The sequence below is a fragment of the Staurois parvus genome, unplaced genomic scaffold (genome assembly GCF_062004578.1).
Source record: "Staurois parvus isolate SC_StPar_1 unplaced genomic scaffold, SC_StPar_1.0 ptg000670l, whole genome shotgun sequence".
NCBI lineage: Eukaryota > Metazoa > Chordata > Amphibia > Anura > Ranidae > Staurois > Staurois parvus.
Genome location: NW_028318466.1, coordinates 3,463,703 through 3,490,881, shown reverse-complemented (window position 1 = coordinate 3,490,881; position 27,179 = coordinate 3,463,703). Strand labels below are relative to the sequence as shown.

At 40.6% G+C, this 27,179-nt stretch overlaps 1 protein-coding gene across 1 annotated transcript in view; it reads left to right on the top strand.

Moving 5' to 3' along the window:
* MTURN (maturin, neural progenitor differentiation regulator homolog) overlaps window positions 1-24,685 on the top strand; it is a 33,464-nt gene extending 8,779 nt beyond the window's left edge. The window contains exons 2-3 of the mRNA XM_089652070.1: window positions 12,436-12,558; window positions 19,219-24,685. Of these exons, the coding sequence (XP_089508196.1) occupies window positions 12,436-12,558; window positions 19,219-19,329 (234 nt within the window). The 3' untranslated portion in view covers window positions 19,330-24,685. The remainder of the gene's footprint in view (window positions 1-12,435; window positions 12,559-19,218) is intronic.
* The last annotated feature ends 2,494 nt before the right edge of the window (window positions 24,686-27,179 follow it).

The window sequence follows — 27,179 nt, the reverse complement described above, 5'->3', positions numbered from 1 at the left end:
ATTTGGTAATCTAATAGACTTTGTTCGGACCCCAGTCGTTTAGCTGGGGTTTCAACCCTCTTAATGACTTGTATATGGCAGTTCCCTGAGCATCTCCATTATCAGGGCTCAGTGCAAAGGCACAGCCAGCAGTGAAGAAGATTTCAGCCAGAGGGGAGGAAAACAAAGCTCTTGTAAGTGAGCAGCTAGGGTGGGGGCATTCACTGTGGTTTAGTTTAGGAGGCCCATGGAGGTTGTGTCTAAAAGTACAGTGGTCTTTTAAGCCGCCTTTTCTTCAACCATTTTCTTTGGCAGATGTTTTTTTCATGCTTTTCAAAAAAGGCTAGAGGCCTATTTTCAAATTACTCACATCATGCTAAAATATAGCTCCCATTGTGCTGACAATGTAGCAACAGCTGTGCATGACTGGTAGCTTCTTTGGCTTGGGCAACAGCATTCCTTAGGCTCCATGCACACGGGGTGTTTTGATAATGCTAGTAACGTTAGCTGTGTAAAGTCACATTTAAAACTTGAGTTTTTCAGCTTTTTATTAGTGTTTTTGCATTAGTGTTTAGCAGCGTTTTTTAGCGTTTGCGTTTTTTAGCATTTTTTCCCCAAAAAAATAGTTTTTTGGGTAAAAAAAACACCCAAAACTGCCAGTTTGCTGCGTTTTACCACATTTTTCAGTGTTAGAGTGTTTTTACAGCTAAAAAACTCATAGAAACCCACTAGTCGTTGGGTTTTTTCCAGCCAAAAAATGTCCCAACCAAAAAACGTTGATTACAGTCAATGTGTGTATGGACACATAGGATAATATGCTGGGGGGTTTACTATCTGTAGAAAAAAACATCAAAAGCCAAAAACAGCCACTGTAAAAACGTCCAGTGTGCATGAGAACTAACTGAGCTTTTGTAAAGTACATACAACATAATTTTATGTATTTGTTGCAATATGCACTTGATTAAAGGAGCAATAAACTATGATACCAAACTAAGGTGCCCACATGGGTTTCAAAGGTGCCATCTATTTATCACACAACCATTAAGTCTGGCAATGGAAAGTTTGCTGCCCACGAGTGAACTGGTTTAGTTCTATGGCAAATTGTAGACAAATTATAATTAAAGGAGGTCTGTGGTCACCCTTCCGTTTTCTAACATCAGCATTGTTTTAGAAATACAAAGAATAGTTATTATTTACAATCCAATATAAGCTTTCTTGAAAAATCTCCTTTCATGTTGTAGTGCTGCCCGTCTACTGGCCATCTCTTTCCACAGCTTCCTGGATTCTGTGCATGCTTTGCAGCTTCTCTTTACATTTATTTTCTAAGGACTACATATCCCATGGTACCGTGCTGCCTTCCAGCAGTGATTCCTGTGCTGACTCTGCCTCCTGAAACTCCTCCTCTCTCAGCACCTCTGTAGCTCAGACAGCAAGTTCTGTGAATTCTCTGATACAGCAGTGCCTATCAACAGAACACAGTCAGGGGTGTGGACATTTTTGAAAAAACTACTTGTCCAGGGACTAAATCAGTGTCCCAATCTACTTGTCCCTCATAACAATCTACTTGTACAGATGAAAAAAAAATGTTTCTTTTAACCAAAACCGTATTTAAATCGGAGGTGACTTTAGTAATGTCTGGAGCTTTTAAAAACAAAAGGGGCTTTATGGCAACTTAAACATTTATTTTTAACATTGCGCTGTTCATCCTGTTCTCCTCCCCTCCCTGCCTCTCTTCAGCCTCACCTCCGGGAACTAGCAGGGAGGTGAGAGACCTTGCAGTGTAATGAGCACCAATTGGCTGCTTCTCAGGAAAGGGGAGTGTCGGGTTTATTCTTTATCCCTTTCGCTGCCAGAGCCGTTTTTGCTTTTCTTTTGCACAAGTTTAAAAAAATCCTTTTAGGCCTGAAGATGACATAAAACCCCCAAACATGATATATTTTCTGAAAGCACCCTTGAGAATAAAATAGTGGTAGTTCCAAATTTTTATGTCACATGATATTACAGGAAAATTTCAGTAAAAATACAAGTACATTAATTTTAGGGCACAAGAAAGCAATAAAATACCCCCTTTTTTGTAAAATATAAAAGATCAGGTTGCACCGAGTAAATAGATATCTAACATGTCAACCCTTAAATTTGCGTGCGCTTGTGAAATGGCGACGAACTTCAGTACCCTATATTTTCTGTAGGCAACACTTTTAAAGCTTGTTATTGGTCATCAGTCTAGCGTTACAGAGGAGGGCTGGTGCTAGAATTATGGCTCTCATTCTGGAATTCGCGGCGATATGTAACATGTATCGTAATTGTCGTTTTCATACGTAGACACCCCTGCGTGTGCTTTTATGTTTGTACGTGTGTATATGTGGCCTCAGTTTTTTTTTGAGGGGGGGGGGGAATGTTATGTGCTTGAGTGTAACTTTAATTTTTAACAATAAAAAAAAAACTACTTTTTTTTTTGTCCTCTATGTGATGCTTTTTGCTGAAAGGTTCTCTTTATTGAGACCAAGGTCTGCGTGTCTTCCCTCTGCTCCACTGAATGTAATGCAGTGCATATCGTATTGCATTGTATTCTTTCCTGGCCTCCATGGCTGGGAATCTCTACCCAGGGACCCGGAAATTACATCATAACCTCACGTATCTGCTCTCCTCCTTCCCCTCTAGCCGACGGCGGTGAGCCGGTCCCAGGTCCACAGATGGGCAAGCCAAGCCCGGGAGACCTCACACGGGAGGGGGAGGAGAGGCTGGCACTGTGTGGAAGCAATCGGCGGCAGCGCTGCCACCTGAATTCTTCCACCTGACAGGTGAGCCCTGCTGCTTGCCCACAGCAGGGGTAAAGGTTGAAATAAACTATCTGATATGAAATCAACATCCCTGCATAGTGAATACATGTCGCACGGGGTTCTTTATTAGTACGTTTACGAATTTCAACCTCGTCCAGATTATTAGGAGTAGGCTGGAAATAGTTGAAATACGATATCATTTTGACCATAGTTACACTTTAAACAATGACTCATGGCACAGTAATGCATCATGTACTATGGTATCATTTCAGACTGTGATTAAAGCACAGACAGACTTGTCCATTTACTATATTTACCCCCAGGAGAAAACCTGAGATGTCTCCTAGTGACCCCATGTTCTTTTCTCGTCTATATATGTAGACATGAATAGTCACATTGTTCCTATATATGCAACCATCTCCTGAGGCCTATGGCAGTATTAAATCCATACATTGAGGGTATATTCACACCAGAATTGGTGGGACTGCATTGGGTGGCTGGTCCCAGGTAGTCCCACTGCATAGATAACGCAAAATGCTTAGTTCATACCGCTGCATTGCAGCATGCCATGGTATGAGGCAATCCACTGCCTTGCACCATGCAGTCGGCAGTTGAACTTAATGAGATGCCTTTGTGACATCTCAATAAAGTTTAACAAAAAATAATAATTTTATATATATATATATATATATATATATATATATATATATACAGTTATGTTCAAAATAATAGCAGTGTGTTGAAAAAAGTGAATAAAGCTCAAAATCCTTTTAATAGCTTTTATTTCCATACACACAAATGCATTGGGAACACTACACATTCTATTCCAAATCAAAACATGAAGAAAAATAGATCAAATTTGTGTTGTTCCTCTAAAAAAAATTGAAGAAAAGTGAATATTAGACTGTTCAAAAAAATAGCAGTGTTTGTATTCTTCTTTATAAACTCAAACATTCACTATATAAACTGAAAAATGTTTGAAGATTTTGCTTTCTTTTGAATCACTTAATTAATATTTAGTTGTATAAGCACTGTTTCTGAAAACTGCTGTACATCTGTGTTGCATGGAGTCAACCAACTTCTGGCACCTGTGAACAGGTATTCCAGCCCAGGATGATTGGACTACATTCCACAGTACTTCCCTATTTCTTGGTTTTGTCTCAGAAACTGCATTTTTGATGTCACCCCACAAGTTTTCTATTGGATTAAGATCCGGGGATTGGGCTGGCCACTCCATAACGTCAATCTTGTTGGTCTGGAACCAAGATGTTGCACATTTACTGGTGTGTTTGGGGTCGTTGTCTTGTTGGAACAGCCATTTCAAGGGCATCTCCTCTTCAGCATAAGGCAGCATGACCTCTTCAAGTATTCTGATGTATTCAAACTGATCCATGATCCCTGGTATGCGATAAATAGGCCCAACACTGTAGTATGAGAAACATCCCCATATCATGATGCTTGCACAACCATGCTTCACTGTCTTCACAGTGTACTGTGGCTTGAATTCAGTGTTTGGGGGTCGTCTGACAAACTGTCTCCGGCCACTAGACCCAAAAAGAACAATCTTACTTTCATCAGTCCACAAAATGTTGCGCCATTTCTCTTTAGGCCAGTCAATGTGCTCTTTGGCAAATTGTAACCTCTTCAGCACGTCTTTTTTTTAACAGTGGGACTTTGCGGGGGCTTCTTGCAGATAGCTTGGCTTCACATAGGCGTCTTCTAATTGTAACAGCACTCACAGGTAACTTTAGACCTCCTTTGATCTTCCTGGAGCTGATTGTTGGCTGAGTCCTTGCCATTTTGACTATTCTTCTATCCATTCGAATGGTAGTTTTTCACTTTCTTCCACATCTTTCAGGTTTTGGTTACCATTTTAAAGCATTTGCGATCATTTTAGCTGAGCAGCCTATCATTTTCTGCGCTTCTTTTTATGTTTTCCCCTCTCCAATCAACTTTTTAATCAAGGTACGCTGTTCTTCTGAACAATGTCTGGAACGACCCATTTTCCTCAGAATTTCAGAGAGAAATGCACTGTAACCAGCATGTGCAACATTTGCTGCCTTCCTTCCTTCCTTAAATAAGGGCAATAATTGCCACCTGTTTTTCAAAGAATGAATGACCTCACTAATAGAACTCCACACTGCAATTATTTTGAACATGCCCCTATCAATTAGTGATTCAATTACACAGAATCAGCAGCATGCATGTCATGACTGTTGGGTCTGTTGGATTTCTATTACTCTACTACACCTGCTAGTAAATTATTTGCCTTGTAGAAATATCATTTCTACCAAAAACAGTGATTGATCAGGTTAGTGATGTCTGACTGCTATTATTTTGAACACAACTGTATATATATTGGAAACCGTGCGATCTGCCGAGCTCAGTGCATCAGGCCCCATTCACACAGTGTAGCATTTTGTGCATTTTCCCAAATGTAAATGTACGTATGTGCATGATTTGTTCAGGCGTTTTTGGGCTTTTTGAGTCCTGGCATTTTTGTATTAGCCAATAGAGAAAGATCATCTGTGACATCGGTTGTTGCCATGCCAGAAAAACTCTCTTGGTCCCGCAGCAAAACGCGCTAAACATGTTTCTGTGTATTTCCATGGGAATGAAAATGTGCCAAAGACATATCAATCTGCCCGAACGGAGCTCCCAAAATAGCTCCAAAACTGTTTTGAGCTGCAAGCGTTCTGCTTCAGGTGACTTGGAGTGGAGATGTGAACCATCTCCATAGAGTAATATTGATTTTTTTTTCTTCTCCCTGAGTGTATCGGAGCTTCGAGCTTTGCACAATAAAACGCTCAGGTGTGAATAGGGCCTTTAAAGTGGTTGTAAAGGTTAAAGTGTTTTTACCTTAATGCATTCTCTGCAGTAAGGTAAAAAAAAACTTTTATTAGCTCGCTCGCAGTCCCCCTTAAATACTTACCTGAGTACGATTTTAATCCAACGTTGTGCAAGTCTGCAGCAACTCCTCTCCCCACTCTCACAGACTTGGATGAGTGCAGTGGGAGCCATAGGCTCTTGCTGCTGTCAGGCAAAACCTGTAAGCAGGGGGCGGGGCCAATCCAGACTGAATAGACCAAAAAGCCTGGTTCGGGATCGAATGCGCACAAGTGCTCCCATAGGGGCCAATCCAGACTGTGTGAATAGACCAAAAAGCCTGGTTCGGGATCGAATGCGCACAAGTGCTCCCATAGGGGGCACTTGGCAGGGGACGGAGGAACCAGAAGCGCTGGAAGGGGGAGTGTAACGTGTGTTATTTTAATTTTAAAAATCAAGCTTTACAGTCACTTTAAGCATCATTTCTTGTTGTATGTGTGGCCTAATTGGTGTCCTAGGAGGTTTGGTTGTGGAAGAGTTGAACATTATTACCCTCTAAAGCAGGGGTGTCAAACTGGCGGCCCTCCCGCTGTTGCGAAGCTACAAGTCCCATCATGCCTCTGCCTTTGGGAGTCATACTTGTAACTGTCAATCTTGCAATGCCTCATGGGACTTGTAGTTTGGCAACAGCTGGAGGGCCGCCAGTTTGACACCCGTGTTCTAAAGCTTTTGATCTAAATGGAAGCATCTAAAAATCTACTTACAGTAAACTGAGGGGGAAATAGTTGCTAAGGCAGGGTTATCTGTGAGAGGTCTGGTAGCAAAACCACAACCTATTGTTCACTGCATCCGTGCTGAAATGGTTTGGGCTACAGATATTATGGTAGAGCAGACCAGCCAACACCCCTAAACACTGATCCTTCCTTAGGATAGACCACATTGCCAATGTCTTGGCAATGGTCATTTCACCAGCATTAAAGGGGAAACAATTGCAACAATTCAGAATATAATTCAGGTTACCTGAAATAAATATCTAAATATATATTTTATGTTTTATTTTTTGTTACATTTATTGTTTTATGCATGTATAGTTTAGATAACATATGAGAACTAGGCCAGGACATACACTCTTAGTGCATTTTTATGATTAAAATGTTTAGCGTCACACATTTTCATTTTGATTGTAGTTCACTTTTGCATTTGGTTCTAGCTGAGATTTGCAACACTGCTTCAGTTTATGTTCCAGCCCCGGTTCCTTCTGACAACAAAGACAGGACCCTTGTCCTATTTATTTCTATTTACATTTGCTCAGTGGAATTTGTTTGAGACATATTAAAGCTGAACTTTTGGAAAAAGCTAAATACACAGATGAAATATACAATATACATTTTTTTCTTGCAAAAGATTTATCATTCTCTCCATGCAGGCCTGAAATTTATACAGCTCTGCTACACAACATATCCCATATTTAATATGCGTGTGTGTGTGTATACAGTATACTGGGTATGTTTTATATATATATATATATATCTCACAGAAGTGAGTACACCCCTCACATTTTTGTAAATATTTTATTATATCTTTTCATGTGACGACACTGAATAAATGACACTTTTCTACAATGTAAAGTAGTGAGTGTACAGCTTGTATAACAGTGTAAATTTTCTGTCCCCTCAAAATAACTCAACACACAGCCATTAATGTCTAAACCGCTGGCAACAAAAGTGAGTACACCCCTAAGTGAAAATGTCCAAATGGGGCCCAATTAGCCATTTACCCTCCCTGGTGTCATGTGATTCATTAGTGTTACAAGGTCTCAAGTGTGAATGGGGAGCAGGTATGTTAAATTTGGTGTTATCACTCTCACTCTCTCATACTGGTCACTGGAAGTTCAACATGGCACCTCATGGCAAAGAACTCTCTGAGGATCTGAAAAAAATTGTCGCTGTACATAAAGATGGCCTAGGCTATAAGAAGATTGCCAAGACCGTGAAATTGAGCTGCAGCACAGTGGCCAAGAACATACAGTGGTTTAACAGGACAGGTTAACTCAGAACAGGCCTCGCCATGGTCGACCAAAGAAGTTGAGTGCATGTGCTCAGCATCCTATCCAAAGTTTGTCTTTGGGAAATAGACGTATGAGTGATGTCAGCATTGCTGTAGGGGTTGAAGGGGTGGGGGGGTCAGCCTGTCAGTGTTCAGACCATACGCCGCACATTGCATAAAATTTATCTGCATGGCTGTCATCTCAGAAGGAAGTCTCTTCTAAAGATGATGCGCAAGAAAGCCCGCAAACAGTTTGCTGAAGACAAGCAGACTAAGGACATGGATTACTGGAACCATATCCTGTGGTCTGATGAGACCAAAATAAACTTATTTGGTTCAGATGGTGTCAAGCGTGTGTTGCAGCTACCAGGTGAGGAGTACAAAGACAAGTGTGCCTTGCCTACAGTCAAGCATGGTGGTGGGAGTGTCATGGTCTGGGGCTGCATGAGTGCTGCTGGCACTGGGGAGCTACAGTTTATTGAGGGAACCATGAATGCCAACATGTACTGTGACATACTGAAGCAGAGCATGATCCCCTCCCTTCGGAGACTGGGCCGCAGGGAAGTAATCCAACATGATAACGATCCCAAACACACCTGCAAGACGACTACTGCCTTGCTAAAGAAGCTGAGGGTAAAGGTGATGGACTGGCCAAGCATGTCTCCAGACCTAAAACCTTTTGAGCATCTGTGGGGCATCTTCAAACAGAAGATGGAGGAGAGCAGGGTCACATCCACCAGCTCCGTGATGTCGTCATGGAGGAGTGGAAGAGGACTCCAGTGGCAACCTGTGAAGCTCTGGTGAACTCCATTCCAATTCGGACATTTTCACTTAGGGGTGAACTCACTTTTATTGCCAGCGGTTTAGACATTGAGTTATTTTGAGGGGACAACAAATTTACACTGTTATACAAGCTGTATACTCACTACTTGACATTGTAGTAAAGTGTCATTTCTTCAGTGTTGTCACATGAAAAGATAGAATAAAATATGTACAAAAATTTGAGGGGTGTACTCACTTCTGTGAGATACTATGTATGTACAGTGGGGATCGAAAGTTTGGGCACCCCAGCTAAAAATTTGTATTAATGTGCATAAAGAAGCCAAGAAAAGATGGAAAAATCTCCAAAAGGCATCAAATTACAGATTAGACATTTTTATAATATGTCAACAAAAGTTAGATTTTATTTCCATCATTTACACTTTCAAAATAACAGAAAACAAAAAAATGGCGTCTGCAAAAGTTTGGGCACCCTGCAGAATTTATAGCATGCACTGCCCCCTTTGCAAAGCTGAGACCTGCCAGTGTCATGGATTGTTCTCATTCATCGTCTGGGAAGACCAGGTGATGTCAATCTCAAAGGTTTTAAATGCCCAGACTCATCTGACCTTGCCCCAACAATCAGCACCATGGGTTCTTCTAAGCAGTTGTCTAGAAAACTGAAACTGAAAATAGTTGACGCTCACAAAGCTGGAGAAGGCTATAAGAAGATAGCAAAGCGTTTTCAGATGTCAATATCCTCTGTTCGGAATGTAATTAAGAAATGGCAGTCATCAGGAACAGTGGAAGTTAAAGCAAGATCTAGAAGACCAAGAAAAATATCAGACAGAACAGCTCGCAGGATTGTGAGAAACACAATTCAAAACCCACGTTTGACTGCACGATCCCTCCAGAAAGATCTGGCAGACACTGGAGTTGTGGTACACTATTCCACTATAAAGAGATACTTGTACAAATATGGTCTTCGTGGAAGAGTCATCAGAAGAAAACCTCTTCTACGTCCTCACCACAAAAATCATTGTTTGAACTTTGCAAATGAACATATAGACAAGCCTGATGCATTTTGGAAACAAGTTCTGTGGACTGATGAGGTTAAAATTGAACTTTTTGGCCGGAATGAGCAAAGGTACGTTTGGAGAAGGGGCACAGAATTTAATGAAAAGAACCTCTGTCCAACTGTTAAGCATGGGGTTGGATCAATCATGCTTTGGGGTTGTGTTGCAGCCAGTGGCACAGGGAACATCTCACGAGCAGAAAGAAAAATGGATTCAATAAAATTTCAGCCAATTTTGGATGGTAACTTGATGCCATCTGTGAAAAAGCTGAAGTTAAAGAGAGGATGGCTTCTACAAATGGATAATGATCCTAAACACACCTCGAAATCCACGGGGGATTACATCAAGAGGCGTAAACTGAAGGTTTTGCCATGGCCTTCACAATCTCCTGACCTCAACATAATTGAAAATCTATGGATAGACCTTAAAAGAGCAGTGCGTGACAGACAGCCCAGAAATCTCAAAGAACTGGAAGACTTTTGTAAGGAAGAATGGGCAAAGATACTTCAAACAAGAATTGAAAGACTCTTGGCTGGCTACAAAAAGCGTTTACAAGCTGTGATACTTGCCAAAGGGGGCAGTACAAGATATTAACTCTGCAGGGTGCTCAAACTTTTGCAGACGCCATTTTTTTGTTTTCTGTTATTTTGAAAGTGTAAATGATGGAAATAAAATCTAACTTTTGTTGACATATTATAAGAATGTCTAATCTGTAATTTGATGCCTTTTGGAGATTTTTCCATCTTTCCTTGGCTTCTTTATGCACATTAATACAAATTTTTAGCTGGGGTGCCCAAACTTTAGATCCCCACTGTATGCATGTGTGTGTATATTATTTATATATATATAGTGTGTGTGTGGTTTTTTTTTTTGTTGTTTTTCTGTGAGCATATATCTGTTTGCCTGAAACATGTCTAAATCCACTTACTGTTGACTGGTTTGCTATCTTTTACTGGAAGTCTTTTCCGAGCATCAGTCTGATCAATCTGAAACATACATTTAATGCTTTGCAATTGAAAAAGAAAGGCGGTTATGACAGGTTATTCGTTTGTTACATCAGTGCCTCCCATCCCAGTAATTGCCATTTTTTTGCCTGCAGTCACTTTTCTGCCCATCATTTTCCTCCTGGTTCCTTCCATTTTCAGAACAATGTTTATGGAGTTGGGTAGTGCCCACAGGCCACCCACCACTTCCTGTTGAATCAGCCAACATTCGAGCCATGTATGGTCTCTCTGAACAGCATGAGGCATAGCTGTTCAGAGAGATGCAATCACTTTAGTAATACTTGCTACTTATAACATCAAGGGTTCTGAAAGACCAGCACCTGAAAAAGTGGGGTGTGACATATTGGCTGATTTCTACATTCAATATGAAGATGGAAAATCTCTGTAACCAGCATCTCCTTATTTCAGTGAGCCTTGTTATCTGGAAAATCATGACAATTTTAGTTTTTTGATGTATAAAACCTACTTCACTTGAATCAGTAGGGTAGATGTCAACATTACCCAATCACTTTGGGCTGGGCATAGATGACTTGTTATTTTTTTTCGATCAGCCAGGGGGCTGATTGAAGAAAAAAAAAAAGAATTCCTCCAGGAATGGAGGAATCCTTTCTGCTGTGCCATTGTATACTGATAGTGGGACACCTCTTCTGTCAGAAAACACTGATGAGTGACTGCAGTTAGCTAATTGACAAAAGTCTTCCAACATTCAGTTCAACAGAATTCAATCATAAGATCAACTTCTGTTGAGTGGGAACAGCCATAGCTGGATCGGAATACGGCCTGTTGCTGCAGCCAATTTTGTATCAATCTATAGCTAGCTTTACCTAGTAAAAATTAAAAAAAAAATCAACTTTTTTTCCCACAAATAAAAATGTCCCCAGCCTAGGCATCCTAGGTCACATGGTATCTGGGTACCAATCATTACCAGGAGAGTTTGTTTTCAGTCAGCAGTGAGATAAGTTAACCAAAGAGGCAACCCTATCTAAAGAAATAAAATAAAACACGTTCATTAATTTCAGCTGATGTCTTCCAGGGGTTTAGCGGTTAGCAGTTCTGCCTAATGTTGCTTTAGGGTCCTTTATTCCATCCCAACCAGGGCAATAACTGTAAAGAGTTTCCAATGTTTGCGTGGGCTTCCTCCCATACTCCCAAGGACATGATGCTATTTAGGTTCGCTGGCCCTAATATGTTGTATATGAATCTGAGATCGAGGCTTTATAATGTAAGCTCCTCGAAGACAGGGACTGATATGAATGTACGATGTGTAAAATGCTGCATATATTCTTGGTGTTATACAACATACCGTAATAATAATATTTACAAAGAATTAGAAATTCCCGTGTGACCTGTATTAGTAAATTCATTTATGGGTTTGCTTTGTTTCTATAGGCAACCAGACACCATCCTTTCTTGTTTTCATAGCCAAGGGCCCTGGATATTGACACTAGTGGACATTAGGCATTGGCAGAGACCTTCAAGGAAATACTAAAAGTTCTTATTGCTGGAAGTAAACAGCTGTGCCAGCACTCGATCATTTTCTGTACAGCCTGAGATGATGAACTCTCTTATTAGTTCTTCTAATAAAAGCCTGTAGACACACAAAGATGATTATCTCTGTTAGCAGCACAGTGTTGGCAAAAGACTATAATCAAAGACGAAACAAAAATGTCATTGTTGGAGCCTTTGGTTCGTTGGTGTAATTATGCAGTCATAATTATGGACCACAATGGGGCATTCTTTGTCTTTTGCTCATATGTAGGCAGAAGTCCTGACAGTCCTATGGGTAAAAATAAACACTCTCGCTTGTGTTATTACAAACAAGATTAGCCTCAACAGCTAAAGAGAGGAGGCTGATGACCCCTGACCTCCCAACAAGAGGTGGTGTTGTCTGTCATGCTGATTATCTTACATAATGCATTGTATTGTTGCCTGCTTTGTTAGTATTCTTTGTTATTCTCATTACAGCATGTGTGGAGTGAAAGTGAAGACTGCTTGCCTTTCCTGCAGCTAGCTCAGGATTACATTTCCTCCTGTGGGAAGAAGACGCTTCATGAAATACTGGAGAAAGTTTTCAAGTCATTCAGGCCAGTAAGTTTGTTGGCTTTTATTAAAGGCAAGCAATAATGCTTTGGGGTTAATTTTATTTTACAGTTTTTCATTTATCAGTCTTTGAGCTGTTTGTATATATTTTTTATATAAAATGATTATTTTACTTTTAATACCTGGTCTACCCATGGTACTGGTGTCATAGTGTATTATGGTGTACTACTGGGACATCACGTCAAAAGCTGTTTGCCTTCAGACTGTCTCAGGGTCAGAGACCAGTAGCTATAGCAGTAGAGAGGCCAAGTACACTGATCGGTCACCTCGGTGGATGACACGGGCTCACTCAAGGCACAGGGTCTAAGCACTAATTGGTATTCACCAGAGCTCCTCGTGGTGGAGATGGGTTTTACAGCTCCTTAGTACCAGGTCACTGTCGTCAGGATCGCCTTACCAGGAGGTTAGCTGTAGAGAGGCCAAATACACTGACGGGTCACCTCGGTGGATGACACGGGCTCACTCAAGGCACAGGGTCTAAGCACTAATTGGTATTCACCAGAGCTCCTTGTGGTGGAGATGGGTTTTACAACGCCTTAGTACCAGGTCACTGTCGTCAGGATCGCCCCACCAGGAGGTGAGCAGTAGAGAGGCTAAATACACTGACGGGTCACCTCGGTGGATGACATGGGCTCACTCAAGGCACAGGGTCCAAGCACTAATTGGTATTCACCAGAGCTCCTTGTGGTGGAGATGGGTTTTACAGCTTCTTAGTACCAGGTCACTGTCGCCAGGATCGCCCCACCAGGAGGTGAGCAGTAGAGAGGCCGAATACACTGACGGGTCACCTCGGTGGATGATACGGGTTCACTCAAGGCACAGGGACTAAGCACTAATTGGTATTCACCAGAGCTCCTTGTGGTGGAGATGGGTTTTACAACTCCTTAGTACCAGGTCACGGTTCTCGGGATCGCCCCACCAGGAGGTGTGTAAGCCGTAGTCCAGTAGCAGATAGGGAACACACAGAAGTGTAGTCAGTAAACAAGTGAAAGGTTGGTAACAAGTTGTTGCAGGTTGGGATCAAGCAGAATGGTAGTTGAGGAACATGCGAAAAGTTGGTAACAAGTGGTAGCAAAGATAAGACAGCCGCAGGAGAGACATGTGTGAAATATTGGTTGAAGAGAACACAATAATCTGGCAAACGAGAAGTGTAAAGGCATGGATTTAGTAGGAAGTTCATGGGCAGAGCACAGGGTTCAAGACAAGACACAAGGCAAGGTTGTCTTAAGAGATCAGGCAGGGAGCTGTCCAGCATCTCAGTAAGAAGAAGAGACATTACTAGACACTGCAGAGGTCGCAGGTTCAGACCTGGGTCCAAACAGTCTCCCTGATTAAAACTCCAGAAGACCTTATCTGAGAAGAGCAAACAGTGAGGAGGTGAGTGACTATGATGACTCATTCAGCTGTATGTGAAAGTTTCTGCTTTAGGTCTGTATACAGGCCTGTTTTTCCAGAACAGAACAGCTAGGAATAGCCAGATAAACATTTGAAAAGGGAACTAGAGTGCAAAAAATTATATTTACTTGACTTAAAAATGTTTTTTACATTTTTATTTTTACTTTCCAATATAATAAATGAATTTATATACAAATACACTGTACATTTCCACAATAAAGATTATTTCCTGGTCATTAGCACCATCAGTGGACTGTTCAGGATGTCCAGCAAACACTGCAGTTCAGAATGTTCATATAATGTAATATTACAAAATACTGTGAAGCACTATACTTAACCCCTTCAACATAATACAAAACAAAAACGTGAGTATTATACAGTGTGTATATAAAGCCCTTTTTTATAACACCATAATATGATTTTCACTATGAAATCACCGTCCATTCTGCATCTAATAAATACAAAGTGACCACACCACCATCAGGTATCTGCTCACCTTCTGTAAATGACTTCACATTTAATGTTCGGTTATAAAACGCTTTTTGTCCCTTCTGTGGACATCACGGATGTTGCTTGTGTCTGGTAGTGCGCTCCACGCGCTTCCTCACAACACCGCTCTGACTCATGTTTTATCCTTTAAAATTATTTTATTTCCGATAAAACAGATACAGTTGCACTCGCTTGTACAGGGTGCCCAGTCACACTTCAAAATACAGCATGTACAGAAGATACAGCGATCCTGTGCAATATCGTTCGCACCTCTATGAATCCCGAATGTTGTGATGTCATCCAAAGATCCCACCCCTTGTGTTGAATTATTTGAGATTCACATTTGTGCACAGCGGCTTTAGTTTTGAAGTTATTTTGCTGTTTATTTAATAGTCACAGGGTAAAACAGAGTGGTACTTTCATTGTTGCATAGCAGCTCGCTGGATTGTCAGTTTACAGTAATATTATTATATTATTATTATTATTATTATGTTTATTATACAGGATTTATATAGGGACAACAGTTTGCTCAGCGCTTTACAAAATGAAGGTAGACATTACAGTTACTATACAATTTGGTACAAGAGGAAACAGATGTTTTATGTAATCCATTGTAGTCAGAGTTCACAGAGGTTCTCACATTTGTTGTTTGAATCTTACCCTAACACTAAAACATCAGTCTTCCTTAAGCTGAGCATACTGTTCATGGATCAATTTTATTTCCATCAGCCAATGAACTGATGGAAAAAACTAGGCTGATGGGAAAATACTGAACGGATCCCCCCATCCACACAAGCGAGGTGGATGGAGGAATCCTTCCCACTGTGCTATTGTATTCTGACAGTGAGGACTCCTGTGCTGTCAGAATACACTGATCAGCACTGCAGCCATTTGACTACAGTGCTGATCAAACAAAAATTTTCTATCAAGCCTGTTCATGAGAAGTTCATCATTAGATCAACTTCTCACAAATGGAAACAGCCATAAATACATCGAAATGCATTCAGTCCTTGCTAAACTGGCTGAATTTCAGTCAATCTTTGGCCAGCTTTAGCCTGCCATGACTGTTCAGTCTTACACTTCCTGTTTGTACTTTATGCTGTCATAGCCTTTTATCCCAGCCGCATCTACCAAACTCCCAAATATTGGGTGCAGTCATCCCCTCCACATTCCTTTCTTGTACACACTGTTGCCACTATACCCTGTGCTCTCCACTCCCACACATAGCGCCCTTTATTATACCCTCTGCTGATCCTGTCCTGCACATACCATACAGTTTGAAACATCATTTAGTGTCATACCCTCCACATCTCTTTCCATACACATACTGCCCACTAAGACACTTTGTTTGCAGTATCCGCAAATGTGTCTGCTCTGGAATGGGCACACTTGATATAGTATGCTAGTATACTGTATAATAATTACAAATGGATTGTTAGGTCGGCAAGTAGAGATCCATAGATTACCTTAGCTTGGTTTATTAATTACTATATAATAAATTAGTCTGTAACTTGGTTCACATTCATTAGTTTCTGAGTTGATCTTCTAATCTAATAATTCAGTTTAATGCTATAGTTTATTTGTTACTGAATTTGTTATGAAACTTATTTACTAATTATTTATGTTTCTTTTTACTAAATGTTATTGGGTCAGTGATACCTAACAATAATGAATACAAATTTCTTAGCCTTTTAGGCCCCTTTCAGACAGGGCCGACCCCTCAGCGGAAATGCTTGCTGAGCGGGGGATCTCTCTGCTGCAAGTGTATGACATGCATCAGCGGAGCAGACACAGACACAGCCTGCTATTTTCTATGGGGTGGTCAGATGGAAATGGACCGCCTGTCTGTTTCCACCCGACTGTCATCCGACCTGATCCCCATCCGTCTGTCTTTAGCGTACAGGATCAGATCAGATGCTTGAGGTTGTCAGCGTACACATGTCCGCTGACACCCGTCGCTCCATAAAGAGCTATGGATGGTCCAGTCGGGTCCGCCTGAAAAACTGACAGGCAGACCTGATCTGACCGTCCGTGTGAAAGGGGCCTCTTCTACACAGGGCGGTCTCCGATTTAGATCACCAGGGGATCTGTCTGCTGGTCATCTGTTTAGCAGAGCAGAGCGGGCAGATAACAGGTCTGTCTGCTTAGTGTCTTCAGAGCAGCCACGAACACAGCCCGCTCTGCTGTATGGGCGGCCTGGAGTAAATGGGCTTTACTGTCTGTTTACACCTGATTGCCCTCTGATCCGATCCACCTAAACAGAGGTGAACAGATCCCCTTCCTTTTTTTCTTTTAGTGGACCAGATCAGATTGGAGGTAGACAAGTGTAAGTCACCAGCGGATCTTCTCCTTATGCTGTGGAAATGTCTTAAACTTGTTTGTTGTGTCAAGAAGAACAAGACCTAGCAGTATGTTTATTAGGGAATCTGGGTGAAGAAAAGTTTTTGCCAGAGGTTTAGAAATTTTTTATGGGTTGTGTGCAATAAATAACAATCTAGAAATGGGCACTGTAGCCTCTAGTAAGCACTTTTTTCCACCCAGGTGCCCTAATAAACATGCTGCTAGGTCTTGCTTTAATTGCGTTTGACACAACAAACAAGTTTAGGACATTTCCACAGCATATGGAGAAGATCCGATGGGGAGCCCTGACAATAAGGACACTCCGAGTCATTTCTACATCCCCACTGAAATAGCTTAAGTGGAGTACGGTATACTTTGTGTATATTAAATAGTTGGGAAGCTCTTTGGATAGGGAGACTAAAGCCACTTGTTCCAGAATAGTTTTAAGATTCTGTATTATTATATGCAATATATACCCACCAACCAGGCCATACAGTATAATTGATACAGATATAGTACAGTATAAAAATTGAGTGTCCAGTGGCTTTCTGTATCTGCCTAGAAAAAGGGCACCATCTGAATCTAACAAGATGGTATTCTTATCTGGAAGAGTGTTAAAGTTGTTCAGGAACTAACTTGGCTGTTACTGCTAAAAACATACAATCATTAGACTGACAATTTTATGTCTTTAAAAAAAACCTGAAAAGGTGTTTCTGCAATCCCTTTTAGGATAGAAATTTAACGCAAACCTGTTGGTTCACCAGTAAAGAAGAATCAGATCAAAATAGCCAACCTGCTTGCATCCTCTGATTATCTTCAGAGCACTTGAAATCTCAAACACAAGACGCATTATTTTACAAATATCGAAAACCATTTCCATGATCGTATCCTTTTGTGTCCCTGCTTTTCTCCTGGCCTTTAAATGTGATGATGGGCCCCACTGGCAAATAAGAAGGCGCCAGAGCAGAAGGTGGCAAGCCAGGGCTTGATCACCTAGGTGAAGATCTGAAGATCATATGAGGATGCGAGCAGGCACGTGATAATTCCTGTGCTGTGGACCCAGGACCACAAGGTAAGGTGAGTTTACAGGTTTACTTAAAAAAGGGGGAATTGATTAGTCTCTGCAGTGGGCAGTAAAAATACATTTCATGTTCTTGAAACTATTGGATCACCCAGGTTAGCACATTGTCAGGCGTTCTTTAACCTAAACCTATTTGGTTAGGGCCAATGTTCTGTTGTGCTGTGGCCTTCAGTTGTTCTCTTGATAGAAGTGGACATAAATCTGCTTTATCAAAAGGCATACAGTCAAATTAGCATGCTTAAGGCTTCTATTTAGGGAAACAGAGGTAGCTTCATGCACACTTCCAGTAAAAGTCATATTAATAGGACAAGGTTTTCTAACCTTCTCGCTTACTTTTTAACCCTGCTTGCTTTAACCCATGCTTGTTCAGGACTGTAACTGCTGCCTTGTAAACACCGGATTGTCACATGATCAAAAAAGGCAAGATCAGGAAATTGTCATCCAATGTCTGTGAACAACTTAAAATGCCATAGACTTTTTTCCACATCACTGGCTCCCAGACAGTGGCTTAGTAACCATATATGCTTTCATTTCCTTCTAATGTTGCTGGCGAGAGATTCTTAACAGGCTCTACATAACATGTCCATCACTATACACTTTTTATATACAGGAGGTAAAGTACAGGTTGCCAGATTTATACCATCTCACTAAAGCGTTTGTCTTTACTGTTACATTTTTAAATTATCTTTGTTCATAGTGTTTCTAGTCATTTGTTATATATTTCTGTTTCAATATTTTTATTAAGAAAGTTTTGTTTTAAGAATACAACAAGCTCAAGATACGCCCACGTAGGGGCAGAGCAGAACAGTAACACATAAAGAGATACATCCTGCTGACTTGTATTAGCCAAATAACGAAATGTCCAGTGACCTCAAGGAGGGATAGCAAAAAACCGAACCAAATAATAGCAGCAGTAATCCAACATATTATCGGAAAAAGAAGAGGAAAGAAAAAAAGGTTAGAAGAAAGGAGAAAAAAAAAAAAAAGGAATCAGAAAGAAAACATGGAGGAAAGGGAAACTAGAAGAGTCACGGATCCAGGGCTAGCACAGGCAGCGACTATAGGAGGCCATAACTAGTAGGAGGCAGGGATGGCAAGGAATAACGTATCCAAGGTTCCCAAACCTTAAGGAATCTCAGATGAGAATCATTTGTTATATTTTAATGTTGTTGTCAAGTTAACAAAGACTGAGGACTTGTTCCAGCAATGTGCTACGGCCTACAGATCACTTCATATTTTTTATGTACTGTCATTTACTGGTCTTTATAGCCTCCATATTGTAATATGTACTGCAGTCCTGATATGATTTAGCCTTATCTCTCACATTTTCTCCTACTTCACAGCTACTTGGTCTCCCAGATGTGGATGATGACACGTTTGAAGAATATAATGCGGATGTGGAAGAGGATGAACCAGAGGCAGATCACCAGCAGATGGGGGTCAGCCAGCAGTAGAATATCTAGGATATTCCTTATACAGAATAAGAAAACAAACCCAACATATTGTAATAGTAAACACATATGACAAAAGTGCAGAAAACACTCACAGTGAGCAAGGCATCCGGCTTGCCAACAGCAGCGTTTCCATGGGAGTTCTGTTGCTTTCCATCACTATTGATCCTATAGTATCTTTTAAGGCTGTTGAGCGCATTTTGAACAGCTCTACATGTGATGATTAAGTGCTGGTTACTGAGTACATGACAGTGGGTGTGGAATTATGTAAATGTGACCTATTCAAGGGATTGTCATTGGTTCCAATTACAGGAAGAAGTTCAGCCACAATATTTTTGGTGAAAATAGTTTACCCTCAGTGCAAAGTAAAATGTTAGCAACATTGGGCATGAACCCCCAAAATATATTTACTTTCCTTATGTGCGTTTTCTCAGCTCCACAAAGTATGAAACGTCATAGAGCCAACACTGGTTTGCACACCTATTTTAAAGTCTAAATTTAAACATGCTTAAAGACGAAGGAAAGTCTACTGAGCAGTAGAAGTGAATGCATGGGTACTCTATAGTGTACTCTATAGTGCCCCTACCTAGAACATGGGATTTGTGCTACAGTGTATACCTGTAATCTGGGGCCTATAGGAAAAGCTAAGGAAAAAAACAGTCTATTAGGACCACAAGTTTATACTCTTGCTTAAGTAAAGCCTCTTTCTAACCCTTAAAGTGGCCTGTGACTATTTACTAATCTGCCACTAATACGTTGGTCACAGATCATCAGTCCCACCAAATATGTTCTGCATTCAGAAACTGAATTCTATAGTTAAGTTATTATTGTTTTGTGGGGACAGAATAGACAACTGTGCTAGATAAAAAAAAATATATGTAGATGGCAACACAGCCCTGGAAATTGACAGTACATTATACATAATACACCTTAGCATGCTAGTAATAGATGAATTCTGTCTTGTTCTGGTTTCTGTATTGAGCTGTAAGCAAATCATACAATCATGCTGTTGGGTAAATAATAATAATGAGATGCTGATAACCTTCATGAAGTGATGAACCAAGAAAAAAGAGAAGCCAGGCAGTGAAATTATAATTACCCCTCAATTTTTGATGTGTTATTTGGTATAGGGTCCCATCTTGGTCTGCAGACAGTAGGGTAGTCATTGTCAGATGTTCGTCCCCTAACCATATGCAGCTGAGGAACCTGACTCCTTTTGGTTTTCTCATTAACACCTTTCATGGTCAGACTGGTTAACATAGCTCACTGATGTACTTTTTTTTATTCTAGTCTGCTGACATGCAAACCCCTGGCTTCCTGTGAGTAACATCCCTCCACTCCATGTATTTGCTAGTACTGGGGCAGTCCGTTAGCCTCAGTGCACCTAAACTGTACCACAAGAGATATGTTATGAACAAGCTACCGAAGTGTAAAAAGCTCCTTCTGTTGTATCTACTATTGCTTTTTTGATAACGGCCCATGGTTATAAAACAAATACCTGTATATGTAAGATGCTGGTGCCCTATAATGGGCTGCATAATTTGCACTGTTTTGGGTAAACTGGAATTCACTACACGGAGCAGGAAATGTATACCTTTATATATTTAGCAGAAATGCTTATTAACCACTCATCGTATTGTATCAGAACACTTTCTGTGACAAGGACCTTGTAACAGCAATGTCCGAGTTTGCCATATTAATAGAGCATGCATAGGTATCTTGCATTCCAGACTCCTGTTGCTTTATTGCTAGTGGGACTGACAGTACATAACTTCCACCTCTGCAGTGAAGGTGGGGGAGTCAGCCCAATACTGCATGTAATCCATTTGCAACTTTCCCAGATTAATGATCTATTTTATATGCTCATATATTTGACACACTGGGTAGATTTTGCACTGCAACATCAAAACAGGTATTTATCAGATTTTTGTGTTGCATTACTGTTCATGAAAATAGCCTAAAATGATAATGGATTTTAATGGAATCAACTTATTTATAGGTCTTAAGAATGCAGCGTATTGTGTAATTTGATAGAATAATGAGCTGAAACTGAGTGATGTTTTTTTTTTCGAAGACTCTACAAATGTCATCAATGAGCCCTGGATATTGGCATTGATGTTTCTTTGTTTACAGCAACCTAAGCAGTATCAGGATGGTGGAAGTTGTTGAAACAGATTGGTAAAGGAGAACTGCAGCCTAGCAGGTAATTGGTTTGTTCAGGGCTGGATGGAGGTTGTAACAACCTGACTTAAACTCTGTGCCTGTTTTTACAATCGCTTCATATAATTCCCATGCTGCTCACTTGATCTTTCTGCTCTTCTGGCACCTCTGTCTCCTGCACCTGCTTCCACATTATCTTCTGGGTTGGGGTTTCCTGTTTTAGTGGGAATTAGAAGCTCCTACTCAGAACAGTGCCATGGCCTCAGATTAGAAATTTATCTGAATTGCTTCCACTTCACACAGCGAATGGCATTTGTCGCTGTGTATACATATTTTCAACCATGGTTGCAGCTGTATACCCTGACTTGTAAAATACTAAACAGAAGTGAAGACAGGTCTTCCTTCTGAGGGTAGATCAGATGAGATCTGAAGACCATGTACCATAAAAAGAGACATATTGGGGCAGATGCAGCAAAATAGCAATGGTTTTGCTTATTTGTCACAGAGAAATCTTGAGTTCGCTTGATGATTTTTTTTTTTCCAAACCTGTTTTCAACAGTGGTTATGAATAATCACCAAAGAGCAAACCTTTAAGTTATGTTATGTTTTTCTGCAGGGTTGCAGGGTCTACTCTTCCTTAAAGAGTAAGACGTTTAGTAGTGGGGTGCATCTTGTAATAAAACCATTGCTCTTCCTAATTGAGAAGTGCGATTTGAGGCTTTTAAAACTCTTAGCAATTCACACTGAAGCTTTATTTGTCTTTTGGAAGATGTCAAGCAAAGAGGAGTAACTGTAGATGTTTGATGGGTTATTTAATGACAGTCTTTTCCATTATTCTACATTTAGGCTACTTACTAAGTTATCAGCATATTAAGAATATATTTCTATGTCTGGTGTGCCCACTGTACTAACGAAGCCATAGTTAAAATAACAGGATCAGTCTGACACCAATTTGCCAGAACAATTTTGCTTACTCCTTTCAGTGTGCTGCTGACTGCAGACATCCGCACAGAAGATCTTCCATTGTGTCTTCAGCTTCACTGTTACATGCAGCTGATACTCTGTTGAGTCTAAGATTGATCTTATTGATAAAGACTCTTTAAAATGAGAAGTTTATTTTAAATCTTTAAAAATGTTGGGTGGTAATAGCACTGCTGTATGTGTAAAAACCTGATGGAGTTGAGGCATATTTGGACCTTTATTTATTTTCAAATATTCTTTTTATTCTATATAAACAAATTGTGTACATGCTCGTTTAAGGGGTTCAAATTTGTTGTGCCTCTCCAAAGTTGCAAAGATTCATATCCATTGTGCATGTAAAGGAGGCATACACCCTCGATATATTGGGATTAATTACATTTAAGTTATTTGTTTCCTTGTTGTATAGCAGAGTTGCTATTTCCTCATATTTAGTAGGTGTAGTTACTAGAACAAAACGGCAAGCTGCAACTGTTGTGTTTGGTTTAGATATCGTATTTGTGTATAGCTGAATGAATACAGCATAGGTAAATTTGTGTAGAACTCTGCCCAATTCTGTTTCTGTGTTTTGGTGGGTCTTCCACCATTCCTAACCTGGCTGTGCTAGAGAGAGCTGGGCTTTCTGGGGAACCAGTGAATCAGATCTTCCATACATCTCTACAAAGCATTCTTCCACTTTTCCCAGCCACATGCCCTCTAATACAGTTCTGAACTGTACCAGAGCACATACACCTTTAGCTGTGTTTGACAAGTACCCCCTGGTGGCATGCATCACCTTATCTTAAGGGTCCATTCACACTTCTGGTTGCGATAACATGCAGCAATGTACGTTACATGCATTTGTGTGATGTGGTGCTTTAATTCTAATTGGCACCCCAATGCTGCTTACCAGAGGTTGTACGTGTACTTTTTGTGTGTTATTGGGCTCTAAAGAAAGCATTGAAAGCAAACTTTAACATTGACCTCTCCTTTTAATACTAGCTGTCATGATGACCCTCTTGCTACAGTACTTAGTACTTAAGTCATTTTCAATATTTTTAAATGTCCAGCCATTAAAATACTTGGTGATCCTTTCCTGAAGGTCCTTGTTCAGGCACTTCCTTTTATAGGGTACCAATGCTCTATCGCTCTCTGATAATTGAGCTTCTACATTGTCAACATGTTACAGTGGATTGTTTCAACACAGATTACATAGGCATGGCCTACTGTTGTCACCATCAGGAGGCCCACCCTGAGAAATGACATCTAGCTATCACAGGAGTGCATGTAGACAGGAGTGGCATCGAGATCAGCAGCACTGAGATGTAACAAATGATGGAAAAAGGGGGGGGAAATAAGTATTTTATTTTTTAAAAAAGGCAGTTCTTTACACAATGTATTTTAGCAAACTAAATTACATTTTGTTAGGGTCCACTTTATAATCACTGACACAGAACAGGTGTATTGACAAAAATTTCTGATGTCAGGAATTTAGACTATTAAAGCCAGTAAGTCAACAGGTAGACAGCTAGTTTCCCCAAATGGAGATCAGCAATACCAGACCCTTTTATTTATGTCAGGATAGATTTATTTCTAATACCTTATGACACTGTGTACTTCATTACCGGCACCACATACAAATTATACATGGTTCCGTATAAATATCTTATAGTCTTTCTGAAAGTCTATGACATTTTGATAAATTTATTTTAAGAAGGACTTGAAAGTGCCATTAGTACCAATTGGGCATGGGTGTCACTGGCTGGATTGTGCATAGGAATGTATGGAATATCTGCAGGTAACCCGTGATGAAGCTGTATTGTCAGCTCTGTAGTGTGGGAAAGATCTAATGCCCATAAGGGGAGTAAACCCTGTCCTTCAATCTGAAACCAAAAAAAAGTTTTGTGTCAAAGTCCATTTTAAGGGCAGTTGTGTGCAGTGACCCATAACAATCAAATCCGATTTCACTAATAAAGTGTTTCTTACTGTTTGGGTGTATATTTCCTTTACATGTCTACCGTATCTCACAACGCAACTCCATATTCCGAATTGCATTGTTTCAGAAGTTGCTTCCAACAACTGATTCTTTTGTGTAAATGTTACCAAGCTCTATGTAAAACAATAAAAAATGCTTTGTATTTCATGTAGACAAAAGTTTTGTGGTAACATTGCATGTAAACAATGTTTGCTTCTATCTGTGGACTGGGGTCTTGGTTAATAAATCATCTACACTATAAGAAAATGTGGCATTTAATTCCTGATAATTTTGTGTGTGTATATGTGTATGTATGTGTTTGTGCAGCGTATACAGAATTTGTCTATTTGGCCAGGTGCTGTTTATTTCATGAGGGCATTTAGGTGAGTGTTGGTTCATTGCAGTGTAACGGCTGGTGTGCAGTACGATCCAGCTGAAATCAGTGCAGTGAAGATGCGCTGAGCTCATCGTATTGCGCTTTTCATTATATTTCTTCTTTTTTTATAAAACATTGAGATTTCATAAAGACCTCATAAAATTAAATAGCCAGCTGTGCGGTGTGAGGCAGTGCATTGCCTCTCACCGCGCTGATAAAAAAGTAATTTGTTTAAAATTGTTTGTAATAAATTGTATTCTGTACAATGCTAGTTTATATATGCATACCTGTTCTGTTTCAAAGGCCACTTTATACATTGACATACATTCTTAGACCCAATCTGTGCAGACAGTATGATCACTTGCTGACTTGCACCATCCACAGGCAGCTTGACTCTTCAACAACACACAAAAGTTGAGTCCAACACTATTTGAGTTCAGATAATTGCAGTACAGAGGTTGTTTTTCCAGTCTTTTGAAGTGTAAGAAGACAATGCCTATCCTAAGCCCTGTCTCTGTGAGGCACTACCTGACTGAGGAAACAAGGAAGAAACTGGAGGATCTAGCTAGAAATGAACTAACTAGACTTAAACATGAGGGGGTAATAAAGGGAGATAACACATCACATTATCAAACAAGTTGCAATGGCACAAAACTGTCACTAGATGTCAGCATACATGGAACAATAGTAGTCTGTTTTCAGTTCAGTACAAATGTGTCAAAGAAATAACTAATGGACTTTTTAGGCACATAAATTACACATACACAAAACATAAAATTAATTGTTACTTTATTACCATGTCACATCTAAAGCATATCAAACATGTTTTTAACATTGCTTTGCACAATTGAAACAGCATGTTTCCCCTCATCAAACAAATCACAGGCTGTTCCAATGGACGTTAAGTAGGGATGGTAGATACAATTTACTTCCTTCAGAGGGTGTGGAAAGTCCAAGCTGTGTAGAAAACGCCCAACATGTTTCATGACTGGAGTCGCTTCCTCAAGGGCTAGCAATGCATCTAAAAGATGAACAGACTTAAACAATAATCGTAAAATTGAACAAAGGAGTACAAATACAACATGGGTACCGCCTGTCAGGCACTTACATAGAAAAACATACGCAGAGTGTGTTGTATGATACAGGACTCCTCAATGCAGCAACCAAGGTCCCCCACGGCCGACCAGAAACAGGAAGCCCACCACCAAGTGTGGGGGTGAGCCAGTTAAGCAGTAGGCAGACTCCCCCACAGGGATCACAGGCATTCAGCAAAAAAAAAATCAGAGGTACATGGTGACAATCAGCATCATCATCATAATAATCCAGCTAGCAAAGATTAGTAGTGGAGGACAGCATAGGCCTCTAAACAACCAAAATACAAAAAATATATTAAGTTAGTGGTGCCTTGCAATAGGCAGCCCATCTATAGATGCACAATAATCCAAAATGCTGAGAAAGGGTTACCTCTATAAATGAAGTGACGTATCCACTGTATAGGCCGAAAGGGCACATATTGACAACCATTATCCATAAAACAAAAGGCTGAAAGACCCTCAACAGATTATCTCCACTATAAGGCATAAAAACCGATTGGCCTGAAAGACAAGGAATACCCCAAGTTAAGAGACTCCCTCTAAACATTCACCCGCCCTCCCCCCCCAGGAGGCATGTAACCATCATCATTGCAATTGCAACAGAGCTCAATATACCTACTGCATTATAGCCAAAGAAGAGACCCACACAAAAGCCACAGATTACCCTTGTAGTGTTAGAGGAATCCCAGAGGGTTTGTCTGCTGACCGGCGCCACTTAAATGCGCCCCAACAAGGCGTGCCAACGCCAGCGGCATGTGAAGTCATCCCAGCCTGGCCAGAGCATCTGCACATGCGCAAGGCCCCCACACATGTGCAGAGCATCATGCCAACCGAGCAGCGAGCCCGACGCCACAGCAGGAACACATGCAGATGGGAGGGTCCAAAAGGGCCCACTAACCCCTAGCGCCGATCCTGGACACACCAGAGTCCCCCTCAGAGCCCAAAAGGGCCACGGAGGGGCGGGATGGCTGAGCCGCATATCAGCCGTGGCCTACCAGCCACACACCTGACCAATTTAGGGGCCACCGCCATGAGGGCCAACAGGCTCACCGGCCACAAAAAGGGGTCCAATAACAAAACAACACCAATAAAAAAAGTTGCACATGACAATAGCAAAAAGTAAAACTCGATAAAAAGATCAGTTATAAATATAAACGACAAGGCCACAAAATAATCCACAGACGTTGCAAGGCGACTGGATCCACCAATGGCACATCCACAGCAGAGTATATAAACAACCACTACCCAATCCAGGACCACCCACCAGATTAACATAACCTCAGTTCAGTAC